This window comes from Glycine max, chromosome 8 (genome assembly GCF_000004515.6).
Source record: "Glycine max cultivar Williams 82 chromosome 8, Glycine_max_v4.0, whole genome shotgun sequence".
Taxonomy (NCBI): domain Eukaryota; kingdom Viridiplantae; phylum Streptophyta; class Magnoliopsida; order Fabales; family Fabaceae; genus Glycine; species Glycine max.
In genome coordinates this window covers 4,314,338-4,336,896 of record NC_038244.2, presented here as the reverse complement: position 1 = coordinate 4,336,896, position 22,559 = coordinate 4,314,338, and the positions used below count along the sequence as shown (strand labels likewise).

The 22,559-nt window shown below is 33.9% G+C and overlaps 4 protein-coding genes, 1 non-coding gene and 1 pseudogene across 7 annotated transcripts; 4 read left to right on the top strand and 2 right to left on the bottom strand.

The window, feature by feature from the left end:
* On the bottom strand, positions 1-2,862 carry LOC100795212 (monoacylglycerol lipase). 2 transcript variants are annotated; one of them, XM_041017965.1, is made up of 7 exons: positions 2,253-2,730; positions 2,107-2,177; positions 1,725-1,760; positions 1,439-1,503; positions 1,149-1,238; positions 950-1,042; positions 1-812 (listed from the first exon to the last, which is right to left on the bottom strand). In XM_041017965.1, the coding sequence occupies exons 1-7, from the start codon at positions 2,612-2,614 to the stop codon at positions 411-413; spliced, it is 1,119 nt and encodes a 372-aa protein (XP_040873899.1). In that variant the 5' UTR covers positions 2,615-2,730; the 3' UTR covers positions 1-410. The 2 variants fall into 2 exon arrangements, with proteins under 2 accessions (XP_040873899.1, XP_003530979.1); XM_003530931.5 differs by lacking the exon at positions 1,725-1,760 and having other exon boundaries at positions 2,253-2,862.
* Positions 2,863-2,965: 103 nt separating this feature from the next.
* LOC100794685 (annexin D5) lies at positions 2,966-5,571 on the top strand. Its single transcript, XM_003530930.4, has 5 exons — positions 2,966-3,330; positions 3,420-3,781; positions 4,291-4,506; positions 4,577-4,666; positions 5,199-5,571. Exons 1-5 carry the CDS (start codon positions 3,255-3,257, stop codon positions 5,400-5,402), a joined length of 948 nt encoding a protein of 315 aa, XP_003530978.1. The 5' UTR covers positions 2,966-3,254; the 3' UTR covers positions 5,403-5,571.
* A 1,095-nt stretch (positions 5,572-6,666) lies between these two features.
* Positions 6,667-9,105, top strand: LOC100793835 (purple acid phosphatase 17). 2 transcript variants are annotated; one of them, XM_003530928.5, is made up of 7 exons: positions 6,667-7,414; positions 7,549-7,705; positions 7,799-7,906; positions 8,003-8,130; positions 8,398-8,526; positions 8,617-8,684; positions 8,772-9,105. In XM_003530928.5, the coding sequence occupies exons 1-7, from the start codon at positions 7,232-7,234 to the stop codon at positions 8,983-8,985; spliced, it is 987 nt and encodes a 328-aa protein (XP_003530976.1). In that variant the 5' UTR covers positions 6,667-7,231; the 3' UTR covers positions 8,986-9,105. The 2 variants fall into 2 exon arrangements, with proteins under 2 accessions (XP_003530976.1, XP_014634198.1); XM_014778712.3 differs by having other exon boundaries at positions 8,756-9,105.
* A 455-nt stretch (positions 9,106-9,560) lies between these two features.
* LOC102667105 (uncharacterized) lies at positions 9,561-11,042 on the top strand. Its single transcript, XR_005892522.1, has 2 exons — positions 9,561-10,533; positions 10,753-11,042. It is a non-coding gene; the product is annotated as an uncharacterized protein (transcript).
* A 3,996-nt stretch (positions 11,043-15,038) lies between these two features.
* LOC100793300 (UV-B-induced protein At3g17800, chloroplastic) lies at positions 15,039-17,184 on the top strand. Its single transcript, XM_003530927.5, has 3 exons — positions 15,039-15,306; positions 15,402-15,691; positions 16,109-17,184. Exons 1-3 carry the CDS (start codon positions 15,199-15,201, stop codon positions 16,923-16,925), a joined length of 1,215 nt encoding a protein of 404 aa, XP_003530975.1. The 5' UTR covers positions 15,039-15,198; the 3' UTR covers positions 16,926-17,184.
* On the bottom strand, positions 17,008-22,508 carry LOC102660973 (potassium channel SKOR-like; annotated as a pseudogene).
* Between the last annotated feature and the right edge of the window lie 51 nt (positions 22,509-22,559).

Here is a 22,559-nt window from a genome sequence, read left to right as displayed (position 1 = left end):
TTTAAAACTTCAACCGAGCCAAATGATATAAAACTTTGTTATTACAATTTAAACAGTGCAAGCACTGGCCCACTTGTTGGTTGGCACAAATGCTAATAATCATCACAAAAAATGATCGACAAAGAAAATGGTACATACTTTCTATGGACAAACTTGACAAAGGAAAAAAAAACTAACTGAAGGTATATACTTACTGCGCTCCATGGATAACTACTGGATCGGAGAAAAGATCCTAACCATAAAAGAAGCTGATATATGGTCTTAAGATTTCAAGATAAAAGAATGCCTCAATTTATGCAGCTTCAGCTTCAAATTTCTTTCCTCTACAAAGAGGCAGAAATTACCCACCCAAGACAAAGGTGCTTCTTCAATTTTCATGATATATTTTCACTGACACCTACTTAGTATATTCATACTCTATTGTTTAGCCATTGAATTATGTCCTGTGTGATAGCATCTCGTTCGGGTTCAAAGAGCAGGTCATGTAAGAAACCATCGTATAGTCTGATAGTTTTGTCAGATGAGGAGGCTTCTACATATAATTTTTGTGAAGCAATGGGATCAGTCACGGAATCAGCAGTGCCATGGAGAACAAAAAATGGAACTCTCAATTTTCTCAGATTTCGCTGCAAGTAGCTTGTAATTCTGAGAATCTCATAACCAGTACGTACTCTAAGAGGTCCAGTACATACTAATGGATCAGAATATTTAGCAATTAGCGCCTCTGGGTCTCTAGACACTGGTGACCCCTTCTTATATGCAGAACTACATTGATACGTTGGCAGCAAAATTGAAGCTATAGGAGCAAGTGCCTGCAAACAATGATCATGTAGATGAATATGCCAACTCAATCAACTCTGCCATGTTTTATGCATTAATTAAGGTATAAAATGAACATGTCTACAACATTCAGATAGATAAACAGGACGCAATCATTAAGTATGCTCACCAGCAAAATTGGATGAGAAGGGGAAACACCAACTGCTGGTGATGTCAAAACAGCACCAGCTATGCGAGATTCAACCTTTGGGTCAAGCAGAGCCTAAAATGAAGATAGAAATCAAAAGCTAAATCATTAATACTTCTTCAGCTTTTCTGTTTACCAATAATTGCAAAAAAAATCATTTTATACATAAAAAATCCATTACCTTAAGAATAATGGCTGCTCCTGTTGAGTGTCCAAAGCAGAAACATGGAAGCCCAGGATTTTCGTTAAGAACCTTCTCCAAAAATATTTTCTGTTTATCAAAATGGGAAAATTCTTTATCAGAACAAAGTCATTTTTCAATCAGATAACCAGTTCTTAAAATATTAGTCCTACCCGCTGTGTCGTCCCTCATTTACTAACCTACCACTATACACACTTTGAAAGGTGAATCACAACAGCATTTATCTATACATTGTCGAAACATTTGTAGAACACAGTTTGGAAACATACCGTATCAGAAACAACATCATCAAGAGAATGGACATAACCATGCAACCCATCACTTCCACCGTGGCCTAGGTGTAAAAAGAACAGATAAAAATCAGAGTTGAGAAACATACTGAGGAGATGAAAAAGATTTTAAAACAGCACAAGTCCCATGACACATAAGAATAAGACTCGTATGAGTTTGCAGAAATGTTAAATTATTAATTTGAAATGCATTGTCTTGTATATGAATACTAAACATACAAGTCAAACACTAAGCTTACTTATGATTAGGAGTTTGACAAATTACATTTTATTGCATAAATGGAATCCAAATAGCTGATTCCTGCAACATCCAAATATAGATGAATGTTGAAGTGCAATTAATGATCTCAAATGTATATGAAAGAAAGATCACCGTCTTGCATTGAATGCCTGATGGAAGTAATGACATAAAAATTACACTAGATAAATTTCATATTAAAAAAATATAAATAAATCCAGAGATAGATCCCCTAAAGAAACACTAATATAATAAATTTATATTGCGTACTAAAAGCATGAATGATGCAAGATGGCGAATTTGAAAAGGAGAAGACGAGGAATAGGAAAATGGAAAATTGATTGGTTTAAAATGGCAGTAAAGGTTAATAATGAGAAGATGATAAAGTTGAATTGTAATAGAGTCTTACCAAGCCAATCCATCCCGTAAACCTTGAAACCATTAGCATTGAGGTGCTTTGCGAAATGAGTATATCTGCCACTGTGGGAGAATATTGATGAATAAAAAGTGAAAGAGATGGGAATAAGGGGAAATAGAAAGCAAGTAGGTAAGTACCTGTGTTCATTAAGTCCATGCATAAGAATAACAAGTCCCCTGATGGTATTGCTAGGAGAGCGAGGAATCCAAGACTGGGTAAAAATGGTGTCACACCTTGAGGTTGAAAAGAGATGGTACTCCCTGAATGTGGTTCCATCTGAATCTGCATCCTCCAACACCCTCCGAATGGCCAACGCCCTCCTCGACGACGTCCACGTGGAGGTACTCTTCCAGGAGGCGAGGCGCATGGTGGTGGTGGGGAAGAGATAGAGAAGGAGCAAAAGGAGGGCGTTGAAGAAGCCAAGGATTCGGCCGCTGGCCCCGGACGTCAAAATCAACGTGGTCAAAACCATACCCTCACTTCCCATTCCCACTGCCATTACTTCTTCCCAAAAATAGTCCAATGCCAATGCCAAATATAGAGGATCAGATCAATCACAACCTTTCAGAATCTTCTCTTCTCTTCGATGATACATAAAAGAAAGCAAATTTGGATTTGAGAAAGCAAAGCACATTCCAGAACTTCCTGACATTAACATGTGACAGCTGTGCCTCTATTCATGCTACACGTGGCTCCTATGCGGCGAAAAATATGACTTCAGGCCTTGCACAAACTGTTGCCTTTCTTGTCCTTATCCCAACTTCTCTTATCTCTTCTAGTACTATCTACCATTGACTGACCAATCAACTAACCACCATACAAATGGATGATTTTTATTCGTTAGATTATCATGAATAAAGTTAGTAAGCAAATTACAAATTAATTGGAAATCATTAATTATTACAAAAAATTATCAACTCTAACAACCTCAGCTCTTTGTGAATGAAGTATATAATATTTTAAATTTGTGCATAAAGTGTATAATAAAAAACATTAACAGGACTACAGGAGCAATTGAATTAGTATTGATTAACGTTACATCTAACGGGTATTACGAAGTCAACCGATCTAAAAAACTAAAACTCGGATCCCCTTTATGTTGTTTATTTTGATTTGGAGTGGTTCCATCGGGAGTTTGGATGGCCACCTTGAATGTTCCCCCTCTTCCTCCTTCACCGAGAGACGATGCCATACAACTTTACGCTGCTTTCAAAGGTAGTACGGACTTTCTTCTACTTTTCACATCCATCCATCCATCGATCGGCCAGTTAATTTTTATCATTAACCTGTCATATCAATTACAGGATTTGGATGCGATACTAGCGTTGTGATCAATATACTTGCTCATCGAGATGCTACCCAGCGTGCCTACATCCAACAAGAATACAAAGCAATGTATTCTGGGGATCTTCTCAAACGCTTATCTTCAGAGCTTTCTGGCAAGTTGGAGACTGCACTACTGCTTTGGATGCACGACCCTGCCGGACGTGATGCAATCATCCTTAGGCAGTCTCTAACCCTGCCCAAAAATCTTGAAGCTGCCACTCAACTTATATGTTCTCGAACTCCATCCCAGCTTCATTATTTAAGACAGATTTATCATTCTAAATTTGGTGTTTATCTTGAGCATGACATTGAAACAAACACCTCCGGGGATCATAAAAAGGTCATTCTTCTCGATCCGTCTTCTACTCTTTTTGTATCTTTCTTGAAACCCTACCTGTTAAAGACCAGCCGCTTTCGGTTCTTTATTTCTTCAAGTATGCAAGATGCTAAAAAGATTATACCTATTATCAAAGTTATATATTTGGATATTTCTAAAATCTTTGGTGGATATAAATTTACCCATGAATCACTTCTACCAAATAATTTGAGGCAAGGGTCTCTTGTTACTCGGCCAACAAGATTGAATGCCTGTTGGTAGTTGCAAGATTTCAATCTCAAATCAACTATGGATTGGATGTGGACTGATTTTCTGCTCTATCCATTTATTCGAATGTGCAAGTGTGTTTCACTGCATATGTCTCTTTGAGGGAAACCTTGTTCAGTTGTTTGTTTTAGATTTCCATTGGATGTAAAAATTCTGCCTCATTCCTACTAATCACATCTGAGTTCCTTCCAAGATATTCAAACAATAAGTGTTACTAAAATATTTATGTTAAATCCTTGATTCAGATTTTGCTTGCATATGTAACCACACCACGTCATGAAGGCCCTGAGGTAAATAGAGAGATGGCTGAGAAGGATGCAAAGGTTCTCTACAAAGCAGGGGAGAAGAGACTGGGAACCGATGAGAAGACTTTTGTGCAAATATTCAGCGAACGGAGTGCGGCTCATTTGGCTGCTATAACTTCTTATTACCATAGCATGTATGGACACTCGTTGAAAAAGGTATCTTTACCACTTTTATTTCCTTCCAAGGTCCTTTTCTGCTGCTTATCCTAGCTGAATTTATATCCAGGCAGTAAAGAAGGAAACATCAGGAAATTTTGCTCTTGCACTTCTGACAATAGTTCAATGTGCTGAGAATCCTGCAAAGTATTTTGCCAAGGTATTTTTCCCTTGGATTGAATTTTGTGTAATTTCTTCTCGTAATACCATTATACTTGGATGGAGATGTTTGCATTCAATGATAACTCCTCATCTTGTAAGAAACAAGGATGATGGGTGAGAATCAAGTGATAAGTGCTGCAAGATAGGATGATTATGTTAGACTTATTGGTCAAATAATTTGTTCATTGAACGACCTGTTAGCAACATTAGCACATACATGTAGGCTTTAGCAGGGTCAGGACTCAGGAGCCTCTCAAGGGTAAAAATCACTGCAGAGAGTGCAGTGTTGATGAGAAGGCTGACATTTATTGAATTAGGCAGCTGGGATCCATTATGGTGATTTTTATACTGCAGAGGATCCTGACCCCATTTAGCATGACTTATTAATGTAAATATGCATCAACAAATTCTTCTTTCTGTAATATCTTGTGCCAATTTTGTGGTAGTTGGTTCTGTAAAGTGAACCTTTTAAAATTTCTTATTGTCAAGACATGGAGATATATTTTCATTTCCCCTTTGGCACCGTGTAGGTCTTACGCAAGGCAATGAAAGGTTTGGGGACTGATGACACAAAACTTATAAGGGTGATAGTAACAAGGGCTGAGATTGATTTACAGTATATCAAAGCTGAATATTTAAAGAAATACAAAAAGACGCTTAACGATGCAGTTCACTCAGAAACATCCGGCCACTACAGGGCTTTTCTTCTCTCACTCTTAGGTCCCAACCAGTAGTAAAAAATGTTCAACGATGTTTTGTGTGGAATGAATTCAGCGTATGATGTTTGAATATATGAGCAGTACCAATATTTTCTGTATTGATATTGTAAATTAGGTAGTGCGTGGTGCTTTTTATGTAATATGTACACACAATTTGGTTTCAGCATGCATTTGCTTGTCATCAGAGTTGAAAATGTGTATGATTTTTGCAAGTTTCATAAAAACTTGGAATGACGATGAATATAATATCAATGAAACTCCTTTTATAATATACCTCCTTTTACAAATATATCTCCATACGGAGTAATAAAAAAACCACCACAAAGAATTAGTTTGTGTATAAAACTATTAACTTTTGGTTTCCAAATCGTTGGCTAGGTGAGGTACGATGAAAAAATATTGAGAAACAACATTCAATATTATATTAATATTTTAGGATAACAAACTTTGAAACTTAATACTTGAATTTTTGCTATTGAGGTGATTCATTTTCCTTTCTCCTCACAGTATTACAATAACCAAGTCTTTTAGAACAAAATTTATCATGCGTGTTTGATAAGAGAATTATAAAGAAGTATTTTTTACCAACGTTAAAAAACATATTTAAGTCTTCCAATCAAGTCAAAATTCTTAATTATTAACTTATGAGAAATGAGTATGTTTAATTGTAGTCAATAGATTGGAGTAATTAATTTAGATTTTGTATTTAATTATAAATCTCATGTGTTTTATCTTTTTAAAATATCAAAATCAAATAAAATTTGTAACTTACACAATTTGAATCATTATTTTTAATTTTCTTAATGTGTTATTTCGAATTTAATAATTATATTTTCCAAGGTATTTCTCACATTAATCAAATAATATATATATATATATATATATATATATATATATATATATATATATATATATATATATTATTGAGAATGAATGTCACGTGAATGTAATCATGCAATGAGAAAAAGATCATGACAGTTCGTTGGACACAAGAGGTCAGAATTGCTAATCATACTCGATATTGCAAATGCAAAGGAATAGTGTATTACTACTTAATCATGAATCCCGAGAGCGGAGATGGAGAAAGGTGTAAAAGACAAACAAAAAATTACTTGTTTAAATTGGATGGTTTATAGGGTAGTACCAATCAAATTCAATCATCAATGGAGTTGCGTAGGAGAGCTATAATATACAGGAAGCAGAGCATCCTATCCGAATATTCTCCTAGATATGCCTTTCTCTTTAATATTGGGTGTCGAATATTCTACCCTTTCGTGCTTATTCCACTGCCATTACTGTTGTATGGCATGGCATATTCGCATATATCACCAATGTTTTTCAATTCAATTGCTTATTCTACCAATTGTCTGCCAACACAACAGTTGCCCATCACCGTTTATCCTATCCCAGCAAGAACCATGCACTGCATTTTCTGACAAATTCAACCAATCTGAATTAAATTCACATTCACATCACGCTGCATTCTTTATTTCTCCAAATTTTCAATTTTTTTACTAGCTAACTAAATGACCAGAAGATGAGTTTAGGACATATTTTGTATCATTAAATTCCAACATTATATTACTTTTCCTTACTTATCTAATAGTAATTGTTTTTCAACAACTTCATATCATATTATATTATTCCACAACCTAGGATCCATTCATTTGAGAGTTTTAAAGTTCAACACGTACGGGTTAGATACCCCCCCCCCCCCCCCCCCCCCCCCCCAACCTTTTTCTTATTGGCATGAGCCTGTCTCTCTATCCTGTGTAATCTGAAGCTTTTTTTTTTTAAAGTGACAAGCTTTTGCTTGTTTTGGTGTTCCAGTTCCAGTTAGAGCCATGTCCATGTCCTTTCTCTTTACCTTTACCATCATCATCAGCTTTGGCTTGTGCATTCTTTATGCATCTGCAGAACTCCAGAGATTATCACACTCTTCCAAACATGATGGTGCTCTTAGCTTCTTGGTGCTTGGTGACTGGGGAAGAAGAGGCGCTTACAACCAATCACAAGTTTCTTTCCAGGTTTGCTTTTATGTTATGTCATTCATGCAAATATATAATATGTGAAAACTGAAAACTTGTATTCCTGCACATTAATTCATGTTAGATTCTTTATATAATTCATGTTCATTGTAGTCTGAAAAATGAACTTGCAGATGGGAAAGGTTGGAGAGAAGCTTGATATCGACTTTGTAGTTTCCACTGGAGACAACTTCTATGACAATGGACTAACTAGTGACCATGACAACGCGTTTCAAGAGTCATTCACTCAAATTTACACAGCAAAAAGCTTGCAAAAGCAGTGGTACAGCGGTAATTTCCTAAACATGACATACAAGTTTAGTTATACATAGAGTCTAGTAGAGGAGCTTATCATATACTATTTTTCAATCATGGTTGATGCAGTGTTAGGCAACCACGACTATAGGGGTGATGCAGAGGCCCAATTGAGCCCGGTCCTTAGAGAAATTGATAGCAGATGGCTTTGCTTAAGGTCCTTTATTGTAGATTCAGGTATTTTCTTGCTCGTTTAATTGAGGTTTTCTTCTAGTTCTAGCCATTGAAACCATTCCAATAATCTCATGTATTTTTTCTTTTCTTGTCCTACAGAGCTGGTTGAGATTTTCTTTGTAGACACCACTCCTTTTGTTGAAGAGTACTTCACTGAACCACAGGAACACAAGTATGATTGGCGGGGCATTGGCCCACAAAAACCTTATATTACTAACTTACTCAAGGTATGCATAGAATACATTATCTGAATTTGCAGTTGACATTTTAACTATTCAACTATCTGATATTTTAAAAATAAATATTCCTAGTTCAATCCATAATTGCTTTTGATAGCAGAATAACCATAATTTTATTGATAAAACTAACCATTTGAACAAATTGAAATATATGAAACTGGCAAATTACCTTTGTTGGGTCACGCTTAGCGGTTTGATGATTGATTAAAAATAGTTCTTTCATGCACATAAGTGAATTGAATTATTATGCCTCAGGACCTAGAATTGGCACTGAGGGAATCAACAGCAAAATGGAAGATTGTTGTTGGTCATCATGCCATTAGAAGTGTTGGGCATCATGGTGATACTCAAGAACTTATAAATCAGCTTCTCCCTATCCTTCAGGTAACTAAAAGCTGAGGATGAAGAACATCGCCTCTCTTTCCTAGTTCCTTTACTTAACTATTCTAATTTTATTTCACTTTCAAATTTCAGGCAAATAACATTGACTTCTACATGAACGGGCATGATCATTGTCTTGAGCACATTAGTGACACGGAGAGGTAAAATTAAATGAATTCATGTAATTTTTTACAAGGAACAAAGTCAAAGTAATAATATATTTATCTGATAGAGGAACTTGTTTGCAGCCCCATTCAGTTCCTGACTAGCGGGGCAGGGTCAAAGGCTTGGAGAGGAGACATTAAAGGAATGAACCGAAGAGACGTAAATTTCTTCTATGATGGACAAGGCTTCATGTCTGTGAAATTGACTCAGACGGATGCCACCATTGAGTTCTATGATGTTTTTGGCAACGTTTTACACAGATTGACTTCTTCAAAACAGCTACATTCTTCTATGTAATGTTTAGAGCATTGAGATTAAATAGATCAATCCAAATTGGTTGATGGAATTTAAAACTTATCCTTGATGTCATGCTTGAGTATGTATGAGAAATGAAAATATGAAGGATTATTCACTGTAGTGATGAATTGCTATTTAACTTCTGACTTCTAAATTTAAGATGCAAGAGACGTTATTGTGTACTTAAATTCAATCCACTTGCATTAGTTTGGAAGGCTTTTGTGTTTTAAAAGGCTTTGATTTCAACATCACCGAATCAGTAATTTAATATTTGAATTATTTTCAGGATTATGTGGTATATTTTAAACTTAGTTAAAATCTATGAAGATATTCAATATTTCTGATAGTCCTGAATCCTCATGGTTTTGTGGATAAGAATGTGATGCCACATTTAGAGGATAATGGATTTGTAAGGATGGCCAAATCAATGGAAGCATACGTTTCTGATATCCAATATATTAACACCTGGAAGACATCACAAGGACAAAAGGGGGATATGGTCCAAACTGCAATACCTGATGTGAATTTGCGAAGATTAAGAACAGAGAACTCCTCAGGTGATGGTACAAAAGGAAATTCTCAACCTTTGAATCTGTTACTGTTGGCGTGAACTTGTCAATTTCAGCAAAATAAGTTGTACCTACTTCAAACCCGACACCCGGAACATGAGAGGAGACTAGTTCGGGGAATCAGTTACCAATATGGTCTCACAAACTCTGCATTTATCACTTCCTCACACACGTTGGTTCAGCATCCAGCACTTGAATTTACTGGAGTATACCTAGGCACGACCAATATTTGTCATGACTCTTGAGAAGTTGCAACGAAGGTTCACACACTGACATGTGGGGCCCAGTGGCACCCTATTGTTTGCATCCACGTACTTTTCTCGGCTTGTCCATTAGCATGTTTGATTGCACAACTATGCATGTCATGCGAATGTGCCATTAGTGACGCATAAGTTATCTGTGTCATTTTCACAGTAACGCTTACAGCATCTCCGGTGAGAGTTGCTTATGAAATTCTTACACTTAAAAAAAAAAACATTTTTATGCAGTTTCACTAATGAAGTAACTGATGTGGCAGTTCTTAACTCTTGCTTATATAAACAATACTAGTTTTTTTAAGACAATTATAACACTCATTTTAAGTCCTTAAGGATTGCTCTATTAGAGATAAAATTAACTTGTTCAAATTCTTAATTACCATGTGGAATTATAGGGTTCACCAAGATTGAGTGGAACAACTCTATTATTTTTGCACTATTGGATATGCTCTTAAGATCCATTTTTCTCATCAACTCGGGAGTTTAGTTTTTTTCTTATATAAATATAAATTGTGCTACAAGTGAGGATTTGGAAAGAAAAGATGGGTGGTTTGGGAATATGGATGGGTTTGATTAGCCTGTGTTTTGTGTCTGTATCAGCTAGATCAGGTCTGCTCCAACGCCTAGAGCACCCTGTTAAAGCTGATGGCTCACTTAGCCTTGTGGTCATTGGAGACCGGGGAAGGAAAGGAACATACAACCAATCTCAAGTTGCCACTCAGGTCTTCATCCTCTATTTAGTGGGAACTTGTGTTCCAGTATTAGTCTAGTACTAGTACCTTAGCTAAGCACGAGTTTACAATAAGTCAATAATTTTTTAATTGGGATACAGAACTTAGCATTAGCATCTTTTTGAACTGAATCCTTTTAAGCTCGTTTGAGGCTTGTTTGTTAATTAACAAAATCACCTTTCTTTAAATCATGAGTGTTGGTTGTTGCAGCCAAATCCAGTTCTTAACCAGTGGTGGAGGTTCAAAGGCATGGAAAGGAGACATGGATAAAGATAAGACAGATGGGATCAAGTTTTATTATGATGGACAAGGATTTATGTCCGCGGAGCTGGAAGAAACCAATGTCAAAGTTGTTTATTATGATATTTTGGGGAAAGTTTTGCATGTTGTGAATCTGCCCAAGGGGTTAGGTACTTCTGTCTCTGCCATATAGAAGATGTTTTCGTGTTTCAAAGAGGCAATAGCTTCAGCCTCAGCCTCAGGAAACGATAGTTAAGTTATGTTTTGCATCCATTAATTATTGCACAAAACAAAAACCAACGCCCTGTCTGTTACTCCTTTGCTCTATTCCATGTTTATGAACTGCGGAGATGGCTGTTATAGTATTATATATGTCCACAATGTGAATGAATCCCTTCAATTAATTTGGCTGCAATTTTTAATGTGAGGACTGAATCACACTCTTTTTTTTTGTTTTTACGTGGTATTAGTACGAAATTACTCTAATGGAATGGAAGACAATGACTTATTTTCATATTTTCATTGGAAATAATATGGATATTTCTCTTTTAACATAATTTTTTTCATAAGTTAGTCAAGATTTAAACTCTGAATTATTTGATTAGAAACATAAATTAATAAGTTAGTATGGCCATGACTCGTGTTATCCACTTGTTGGTTGAATCAGAGTTTCTTAACGCCTAAATCTCATCTTAATGGTCCTTGAAATTGTTGGCACTATTATATTAGTCCTCAAAATTAATAAAATGAAGAGGGAAAAAAATCCTCCAAATCGACATTGAGGTTGCATTTCATGCCACAACACAACGAGAACATCGCAAGATAAACGATTGAGTTACTGGGAAATTTTTTTATTTTTTGTATTATTTGGCAGATATTACAGAGACAAGAGAGATTTGGAGAGATATGTGTCTTTTTGAGTGCTTTGTTCTAAGGACAAATAATTGTCTCATGACTGACACACAAATTAATACCAATTTGAATGACCTTTAGCCCAACAAGCTTATTGATTATAATGAACTAGGAACACATACTTTGTCTTAAATAAAAAAATAGACAGAATTCCTTTTGTAATCTCAACATCTCAAAGATAACAAACATTTGTCAACACGATAGAGGTAACCAAGATTTATCAAACAAAGTCCCATCATTCAAATATCATAATTGCCATGAGTTCTCAAAATGAAGATATCCAACTATAACATTTTAAGCCTAATGAATTGTATGTAACGGGAAAAAAATTACTTTTTTCCTTATTGGTGCATTATGCGAAAGTTGAATATTCATTTAAGATAATTTTTAATTTTTTATTTAACGGTTCATAAGCAAGTTATTTTTAATAATTTTTAGTATTTTTTAAATGTTACTTCAAGTAACATTTTTAAAAAGCTAATTTTTAGATTTTATCTTTTTATATTTTCTTCCACTTTTTTCCGATATATTTATTTATTTTTCTTGTTTTCTTTTTTAATAAATTATTATTTTATTCTTGTTCTTACATTTTATATTTTTTTAACTACTTTAAAAGTTAATTTTATCTAATATTTATAATTTAATAAACTAATTTTTAACTTTCAACTAATTGTCAAATCTTAAACAATAGCCACTATTCGAAAATGGCGGGTTCTACCGGAAAGCAAAACTCTGGAAAGATTTACAAATCCCATTAACTAGTTACTATGCTACCTATAAATCTTGGGGAAAAGAAAAGAATTAATATGACGAGTCACATATACTCTATGAGTGCAAAATATACAAAGTAGAGAAGAAGAAGAAGCAACCGTAACACAAGTTTATATATTCAAATAGGAGTTTAAGATGACAACTAATAAAATATGACATACCCACTTGCAAAATTGATATTTTTTATTGGAAACTCGTTAGGAATATAAAAAGAATCATACATATAATTTATTACGTTGTACATGTAAAATACATATAAGAGTAAATAATCATTTTTGTCTCTGAATGTATAATTCACTCATAAATGTATATGTGTCCTGAAAGATAAAAATATAAAATTTAGTCTCGAAGAGTGTAAGAAGTGAGATAAATATATCCTACCGTTAACTTTTGTCATAATTAATATAATAGCATACGTGGCACAAAGAGATGGACTTGTCATTAAAATGATTAAAATGATTGTTAACGAAATCATCTTAAATTATCATTATAGGAACATATTTGTCATATATTTTTTTTTTTACTTTTCGTCTTCCCAGTCTTCCCACCCATGACAAATGCGTCTCTAAAAGATAAAAATACAAAATTTAATTTCCGAAAGTGTAAAAAATATAACAAATATAGCTGAACGTTAATAGTAGATGGTAACTAATTATAATAATTTGAAAAAAAATTATAATAATTACGACAATTTTATTTAACAAACTCATAAATTAAATTATAATAATGTTTACTCACAAATTGAGGAATAATCATTTTATAAACTATAAATAATTTTTTTACACTCTCATGCTTGATGAAAGGTTCAAATACAAAAAATATTTATTGTAAAACATTATAGTTAAATTAGATCCATGAATAATTTTTAAAAAAATTACAATTGTAATATCATTTTTAATTTATAACTGGATGTATTTAAAAAATTAATATATATTTATCACACTTTTTACATTTTTAAAAATTAAATATAAAATATATTTGTTAACGAATTACACCTTACCTCACACTTATCATTATCGTGACAAATGATATTTACAGGGTTATGGATCATTAGCGCATAAGTTGCATTCTTGCTTCATTGCACGGAATGACAAATATAAAAACCATGAATACTCAACCATAGGTTCATATTTTCAGGGAGTTTAACATGCACTTGAGCATATTTTAAATAATCTCACGTTGTCTACAAAATAGGATATATTTTATCTTTAATCTCTTAAAGATTTTTTTATTTTGTTTTAATCATAGGATTTTTTTTAACATCATATTGTTTAATAATAATGCCAACTTATAACAATAAATTGATCATTTATTTAGGTGATATCATCAAAAAGTTTAATGAAATAAACACTTGTATTTTTATGTTTTTAAATTCTTCATCAATTAGTCCGACATTATCAATTATTTTGAATAAATTAATATTTAAAATATGATTTACAAAAATTAATAAGTAATTATCTTATTAAAACGTGACAAGCTAATGAGCACTTAATATTACTATTACATCATAAATAAATATTATTACTTGACAATATAAACTAAAATAAAAAAATCTTTAAAAAAAATTAAAAGCTTAAGAGTTCAAGATTATTTAAGATATATATATATATATATATATATTGGTTATAACTTTTTATAATAAGTAATTCGTCGTCTCTATTTTAGGGAAATTTAACGTGTCCTCATGCTAAAAAAAATCACCTAAATTTATTTACCTCACAATTCTTTTGGTTTCTAAAAAAAACCATGTTCATACAGCAACATTTAATTAGATCAGAATCTCAAAAAAAAAAAAAAAATCAACTAGATTAGAAGGATTCAGGGGGAAGCAAGTTGACCTGAAAACAGCACAAAATAGCAAGAGGTTATTCACCAAAGAAAAAAAAGCAAGAGGTGGACGCTGTTTTGGACACAAGTGATAGTCGAAACGTGCAGCACAAAATTGCAGCATCAGTGGCCAAATTTGCACCTCAATTTGGGACCCATCACTTCCCCGCAGTTGCAAGACTGAAATTTGGACAAGTATCTCCTCCTCCTCTCCCTGTTCTCTCTTCTTAGCCTCAGAAAATAGAATGCTCAAGGGTCGGATTTCCCTTACAAAAAACACGTTTCATGACCATTCACCAACTCTCTAATCAAATTCCGAACGTCTCTTTAAGGCCAAAATATCTCCAACGTACCTATTTGTACTTCTCTCTCCCAAGTATATTACTATTAATTCTATACTGTTAATCTTCGTTTTATTATAATCTTGATATGAAATAAACTGTCAAAAACAGTAATTAATATGTGTGTGAGATTCTGAACATATTTAAGATCGATTTATTTCATATAATTGAAATCAAAATTATCTTTGATCGTCCGATTAAAAAACATAAATCATAAGTATTGATTCCTGTTAGTCTTTGTTGTAAGTCAATAGTAAAAATTAATAAATTAATTTTTTTTATTAAAAATACAAGAGAAACATATTATTAAGATCAATATTAAAATATTTATTTTATAAATGCATAAGAATATAATTATAAAAATGATGAAATATAGTTTGGAGGGCTGAATGGTGAGTGGGCCCGTAAACCACAGGAGACGCCCTATAAATATTTGACAGAAGGGCAAATCGATTAGCGCCCACCGGAATTGAATAGAAATAGAATCGTCGATTTTCTCTTTCTCTGACTCTAGGGTTTCATTATTTTCTTCTGTAGATCCATCTATCTAGCTTCGGAGCTGCAAATGGACGTCGCAGTCACTGCCTTCCGGTCACCGCTGATCATCCTCCGAAGACCGGTCAACGAGTCTGCCTCAGCTCGGTTCGGTTCCACTTTTGGGTTTTCCAGAAAGGTAAGTAAGGTTACTGTGATTGATTGATTACTAAACACAAGAGGAGCGAACGCGTGAAGAAGAGACTAATGCTTGTGATTGTTTATGTTTAGCAGCAACGGTTCAGTTCAGTATGTATCCCCAAACACAAGCACAAGCAAGGTCGTAGAAGAGGGTTTGTAGTTAGAGCTTCTGCATCCTCATCTCCGGAGTCGGATGATGCCAAGATTGCTCCTCTTCAGTTTGAATCCTCAATTGGGCAGTTCCTTTCTCAGATTTTGAAAGATCATCCGCATCTTGTGCCTGCTGCCGTTGACCAGCAGCTCCAGCAACTCCAAACTGACCGCGATGCTCATCAACAAAACGAACAACCTTCTGCTTCAACCACTGATTTAGTTTTGTACAGGTACTCTGCCTTCTTTCTCATTTCTCATTTTCTCTTACGTTTTTGCTAATGAATCTGCTTATTTACCATCCATAACCCATTAGGTTGCAACAAATCATTCTTATGTATCCTATGCTTTAGATTTTAGTATTAAGTATCACGAAATTTGTCTGATGCCACGTATTCAATGTTTGTGCCAGTTTTATGGCTTAACTGGATCGTAAGGGCGAAATTTAAATTGAAATTAAAGTCACTTCAATTTTCTATATTGTAGAGTATAAAATATTAGTATGTAGGTCCACGTGCATTCTCGAAGGAAGACAATCAGGAGAGTTGCAACATATAATTCTTATTCCACTTTATCTCTTCTATTTATTAATCTGAAAATGTTAAACAAATCTGCTGTTGACCATTGCGCTGGCTTCCAAACATTTTCAGGAGAATTGCTGAGGTGAAGGCTAATGAAAGGAGGAAAGCTCTGGAAGAGATCTTGTATGCATTGGTAGTGCAGAAGTTCATGGATGCTAATATTTCTTTGATACCCTCTGTAACCCCAGATCTTTCTGGTAAGGTTGATTTGTGGCCAAATGAAGATGGTAAACTTGAGCTGCTTCACTCACACGAAGCATATGAGATGATTCAAAACCACCTGGCTCTCATTCTCGGTAACAGAGCTGGAGATTTAACATCAATAGCTGAAATCAGCAAATTCAGGGTAGGGCAGGTCTACGCAGCATCAGTGATGTATGGTTATTTTCTTAGACGAGTTGACCAAAGGTTCCAGTTGGAGAAGACAATGAAAGTTCTTCCAAATGCAACAGAAAAAGAGAATAGTGCTCATCAAACTACAATGGACAATGCAAGACCCAGTATTGAAGAGGACACTTCTCAAGTGATGTCTCATCCTGAAGTATCTACCTGGCCTGGTGGTGATGTCCGTCCCGGTGGATTTGGCTATGGTGTAAAGGCAACCAGGTTGCGTAACTACGTGATGTCCTTTGATGGTGATACACTACAAAGATATGCAACAATTAGATCCAAAGAGGCTGTCAGCATCATCGAGAAGCACACAGAAGCATTGTTTGGAAGACCTGAAATTGTTGTAACACCTGAGGGGGCAGTCTCTAAGGATGAAAACATCAAAATTAGCTTTGGTGGTTTAAAGAAGCTTGTTTTAGAGGCTGTGACATTTGGTTCTTTTCTCTGGGATGTTGAGAGCTATGTGGACTCAAGGTACCATTTTGTGTTGAACTGAGTAAATCTTTATATGTGTATCCTTTTTAGATCCCACCAGGTGGGAGGGAACCTCGTGCATTCAGTTGTCCTTTTGAGTTCTGTTTGCTCTCATACATCACAAGGCATAGTTTATAGTGTGTTGGTACTGACTGATGGAGTAAATTTGAATGTAACTTCGGTGTTAAAAGTCCAAATATTGTTTCACTAATTAATATGTATATACTGTAGTGGTAGTGGCTCTGGATTTCACTAATAAAGGGAAGCTTATTTTCTAGTTAGATATTTGCTTATTTGTCCGTTTTGTTCCCTGCAACAAATCCGATACCCATAAAGCATCATCAGCTTTGGTGATTTCACTAATAAAGTGAAGCTCGGTGACGACTACCCTGAACGAGATCCCTTTCATTTTCAACAAGATGATGAAATGAGTCTTCTTCGCGAGCAAGTTAATTGCTTTCAACGTGATCCTAAACTTATAAAATATTTTTAATTTAGTTTTTATTTGCAGGACTCGGATCCCATTATCTTCATGATAATTGCAGGCCTGCTGCTTAATTAAGTATAATTATGTTGCTTGTATGATACGTTGACATGTACCATGGTTGAAAGAGCGATGGGAGGATGTTTATTAGTACTAATTAACAATAACTGCAAACATATAAAAATTGTTCTTATCTGGAATGCAAAATTTTGTGGAGTAAGGAAAAGTATATATATATATGTAAGCCAGCTAGTGGTGTTGGTACGTACTGCTCAACATTTCACCTCATTCATTGTGTTCTTCACTCACCAGAAACAGCTTCTCATCATTGTTAATCGTCTCTACATAAACAATTTTGCCAGATTGTTCTGACAAAATACAGGAACCATTTGGAATTTCCAAATGTTTTGATGCCTCCTTTATAAGCTCTTGAATGCTTTGTGGAACCCTTAGGACCACTCCCTCTTTTCTATCCGCTTTCTGATCCCACGGGTGGAAACGAAATACTATACATCTCTTTTTCAAATTTCATCTGTTGACTGCAACAATATTGGTGTTGCTGCAAAGTTGATGATGAATGTATATATATGCATGATTTGTTAGAATAAAAATATTGCATACTAGTACATGAAATAAAAACAAAATCACAAATTAAATTGTTTTTACCAAACATAAGATACCTTGAGTTTCATGAATATTATCGGACAACTCTGGCAACTGAGAAGCTTTTGCAACTTCAAGCATTTTGATCATATTTCTATCTCCACCTGTATGAGCTTCATGAAGAGATGTATTTCCCCATCTTCCAGAAGGAAGTATTGAAGGATATTTTATTTTGCAATTCAAAAAAGCAAGACAACAATATTGCTATTCTAAGATCCCTCCAAGTTAGCAATGAAATAATTTTTGCTAACTCAATATTTGCACAATACATACCTGTCCTTAGATAAAACACTTGCTCCTGCTTCTAGAAGTAATTCAGCCCTTGTGAACAAACCTTCAGAGGCACCTATGTGAAGAGGTGTACGTTAATCATAATTTTTGGCATTTGGATTAACTCCACAACCCAGAACCCTTTTTAAAAGGTCCAACTACTTCTTGGCAACAGTCATGCAGAGAAAATTGCCAACAACATCCGGGTAATGTATTTAGAGGCCTAAAGCCAAATTTTAAAATGAGTTATTTTTTAGTCTACTATTTTTTTTTAACAAAAATTAATATTTTTATTAAATATTTATATTTTATTGAAAATTTATTTTTCGAACTTTTGAGGATGCAAAATTATTTATTATAATCGATTTCTCTTAACATTTTTTTTCAATCAATATTAAAATTAATTCATTCAATCTTTCTTGGGATATTGTTGATCTTAAATAAGATTTAATTAATTTAGTTTTGAAAAACTTCTTTACATCGAAGTAACACTTATCGAAATTGCTAACATTATTTTATAAGCAATAAAAGCATTGCAAAAAGAATCAATTCATTTTATATAGTTAAGTATGTCAATCGGTGTATCATTTTCTACTTTTATAATTTCTCTTACAATTTTTAGTTATGTCAATAAATCTAATTCATCAATACCTTAGTGACTATTATGTTTTAATGAACGTTCAATCGTATTTCAAAAAGCAAAAAAAAATAAAGGATTCAAATTATTTAGTGAAATGGTTAGAAGAATAAATAAAATAACATGTGTAATACCTTACATATGAACCAAGTTAAGAGGAGCAAAGCTAAGTCACAAATCAAAAGCAAAACAAAAAATATTAAAAAAAAATCAATAAGCATACTTAATCAAATGAGAATAAAGGATGGAATAATCTACACAAACAGATAGCAGAGAGTATAAATGAGAATGAGAGTGATATTTCAACTTATTTAGGAGAGAATTTTAGATTATTTTTGGCAATTAGAGAAAATAAAAAAATAAATTTCAGATTAATTTTAATGAAATTTGATATATTCAAATTGAGAGACCTTTGATATAATCAAATAAGAGACAAACTAATTAATGAGAATAAGAGTAATTAATTTTAAATATAAACTAAATAATGGAATTATGGATCTTACTAAAAATTAAAATTATATTTCTTATGTATTATTTTTATGGGTATTAATTATAAGAAAATATAAGTCTTATAATTATTAATATTTTTTTTAGACTTAATTTTTTTGGAGGCCTCAAGCAAAAACTTTAGCTTTACCCTTGGACCGACCCTGAAATCATCAATGGTAAAGATATTAGCTCCTGCATCAACAAGTATAGATGCTACTTCTCCGTGTCCATTCTTGATGGCTTCAAGCAAGGGAGTGCTGCCAAATTTATCTAAAAGAAATGGGTGTTTAAAGTGTAACACTATTTTTTTTTCTCCAAAGAAGCATATTCAATAATAGATTATATGTGATTTGGTTTTTAAAGTTCAAAATCTAACCTGCTTAGTTGATATTTACTCCTTGTTCAACAAGATAGGAAGAAATATCTGCATATACTTTTGATGCTAGAGATATGCTATTATAACAAACATAAAATCAAATTAATAAAATGCACTTTCTCACCACTGTATTTGATCATTTGACTATTCTATGCTCTTTCTTATTTTATTTTTTTAAAGGGGAAATAAGAGGGAAAACCAAATCCAAACCTGAAGGCATGACATTAACCTATAAATTATACACTAGTACTTGTTTGGTGCTACTGTGTCGAGTATTTGTTCATCCACGGATTAACTAAGATTTCCAAGGACAATATTCACTATCTCATATTGTAGAGACCGGAGACAATTTAATTTATAAGCAATGTAAGAATATAGAGATAAATTATGTGTATGTAATTATGCCTAGTGAAGAAATGGAAATTGGTAATGTTGAGTTCATGAAAATTGGTTGTTCATACCAAGGGTGTTCTGCCATCGTAATCAGTCTTATTGGGATCTGCCCCAAATCCAATCAAACGTTTCACAAGATCAAGATGACCATCATGAGCAGCACAGTTCATCCTCGTTGCCAGCTCTGTTTCCATGTTGCCAATAGTCAGGTTGAATTCTGATACCAAAAGCTTACGTTGGAGACTCAAGTCTTTTACCTGTTAGCCATGTACAAGCAAGAGTTATAAACTTGTCAACTTAGAATTTCAATCCAAAGGCCTAAGAATTCTCTCAGTAAAAAGACCACAGATTAAGTGTCATTACCATGAAAGTGATGGTGACTATTTCTAAGTGACTTGGTTGCCCAAATCATCTCGAAATTGCCTAAGTAAAGAAATCATATAGTTTCCCCCTTTGAAGCTATGCAGTTAGGTAATTTTTTTCCTGAGACTCACTAAACTACCACAAAAGAATCTAGTGCCACAGAGTCCTTCCTCGCATCCTTAGTTTTGGTGGTAAACCATGGGCATTGATACATCTAGTAAAGTTTATGGTTATAGATGTAATGATAAAAAAGAAGCAAGAAAAATAGTGAAATTTTTGTTTAAAAAAATTCACAACATACCTCAAGGAGATTTTTCAAGACAATATACGACCATCTAAAAAGTATATCTTCAGTATTTCAGTAAAGGATTTCTTATCAAGTCGTAAAACCTTGCAAAATTCATGAGATCAACCGTGGAAGTTTGAGGCATATTGCAAAAAAACGAAACCTGGCCGAAAGAACTATAGGTATGTAATGTAATTGTATTTTCTTCTGCATCATCATCTTCCTTCCTTATCTCACGCTGTTGGCAAGAATAAAATTTGTATATTTATACAGTTTTCCTTATCTTTTCAGTAATTCAGATTTAAAAATGCTTTTTTTATGTATATTTGCGATACATATATAATGATATTATTTCCTGGTTATGATTATATTTTTCCAGTTTTCTGATATCCATTTTAACTTGAGGAGGCAGCTGTTGCCAATAATATTAGTAGTAAACAAGTCATATTGAGTTTAGAGGCTATTTATTGCCTTAACCTAATCTCAAGCAGAAATATTGTCCTGGCATCACAACAATCAAGAACTGCAAATTTGGAATATATAACCTAATTCGATCACTTTTGTGTTTCTTGATATTAAACACAAGTTAAATAAATATTCAAAGGACTTCTGCTAGGCTGAGGTTTAAATACAAAGCTAAAGATGTACCAAAAACAAAAACATAGAAAGCTAAAGCCCACTGCACCCTATAAATATCAAGCAACATCTATTTGACATTTGGAAAAACCCGGCGTGTGGTCTATATGGAAAAAGAAAAAAGCACATGAATATTAAAATGCACGTACCAATTTCCAATATTTCTATTAAAAACAATGTATAATTATTCATACCGGTATACCCATAGTCCTATACATCAAACAGCTACGTATAACATTCATTATCCATTAACAATAACATATACTTGCATGCAATGCCTATCCAATGCGTCTCAAATTTCAATTTGTTTTGAGTGACCGTGATTGGATGCAAGTTATAGACGGCTGCCCATTACTAAAAGGACAAACAGACCAATGTCTTAATTGCCGAACCCACCACCTTCCACAAAATCTAACGCCATTTTATTGTTTTAATTAAAATACTAGTAATAGTCAGGATGTTAATTTATGTTACGTGTCCATAAATTGATAAAAAAAAAAGGTTTAAAATAGAGAAATGACTTTTAAGTAATGCAGTAACATATTTTTCTTGATTTTCAATAATTAACATTTTTTTATATTTGTGGCTAATTATGTCTGATAATATTGTACTTGAAGTGTGCATTTTTTATAGTTATCCATTGTTTTAGTTACAGATAGAAAGAAGGAAAAGTAAAAGGAGTAAGTGATGCCATGATATTTAGTCACATGCAAATTAGTGAAGGACACATCCTCCTTCCTAACTCTTCTGCAGCTGTCTCTTGTTTCATTTCCTTCCCACTCATATAAATAAAAACACTCCCTATGCACTTCCAATTCCATTAATTAATTAATAGCCTCTCCCTTTTCTCTCATGGCACTTGTTCGCGAGCGCCGCCAAATCAAGCTCCGCCTCCCCCTCCCGGAGCCCTCCACGGCCACAAGACCATACACCTGCAATTCCTATGTTGGAACCTGCGATTCTTTGGAGCTTGCCCGAGTCTGCTTCCAAAGAGTTTCGGAGCTTCATTGGCTGCAGTTTGATTAAGGACTCCACTCACCGATGCTCCGCCTCCCAACT